At 68.2% G+C, this 349-nt stretch overlaps 1 protein-coding gene across 1 annotated transcript in view; it reads right to left on the bottom strand.

Moving 5' to 3' along the window:
* LOC104625906 (chloride channel protein 2-like) overlaps positions 1–349 on the bottom strand; it is a gene marked incomplete at its 5' end in the record, with an annotated part of 1,630 nt that overhangs the window by 470 nt on the left and 811 nt on the right. The window contains one exon of the mRNA XM_010293673.1: positions 126–195. Within this exon, the coding sequence (XP_010291975.1) occupies positions 126–195 (70 nt within the window). The remainder of the gene's footprint in view (positions 1–125; positions 196–349) is intronic.

Genomic DNA, 349 nt, shown 5'->3' with positions numbered 1-349 from the left:
CCCAGCCTCAAGTCCTCTCCTCCGCCCCGGCACTGCCGGGGAAGGGGACACCCATGGGTGCCCCAGCGTGGGCTGGCAGGTGGCTCCCTCCTCCCGCTGTGCCTGCGCAGGGTACAGGCTCTCACCGATGACGAAGACGGGCATGAAGGCTCCGCAGGGCACCGGGATGGTGGTGGCCAGGGCTGACATCCAGAACTGCACAGGCGACACAGGCACCTGTTAGTTGCCCCAGCCCAGCCCTGCCTCAGTCGTGCCCCACACCTGGCTGCCGTGGAGCAGCGGGTGGTCAACAACACTGTGCCAAGAGGCAGACCCCCTCCTCCCCAGAGGAACCTGCCCGCGACCACCT

The sequence above is a fragment of the Phaethon lepturus genome, unplaced genomic scaffold, assembly GCF_000687285.1.
Source record: "Phaethon lepturus isolate BGI_N335 unplaced genomic scaffold, ASM68728v1 scaffold37588, whole genome shotgun sequence".
In the NCBI taxonomy this organism is placed as follows: domain Eukaryota; kingdom Metazoa; phylum Chordata; class Aves; order Phaethontiformes; family Phaethontidae; genus Phaethon; species Phaethon lepturus.
The sequence above is the reverse complement of the archived record's forward strand: the minus strand, read 5'-3'. Positions and strand labels throughout refer to the sequence as shown.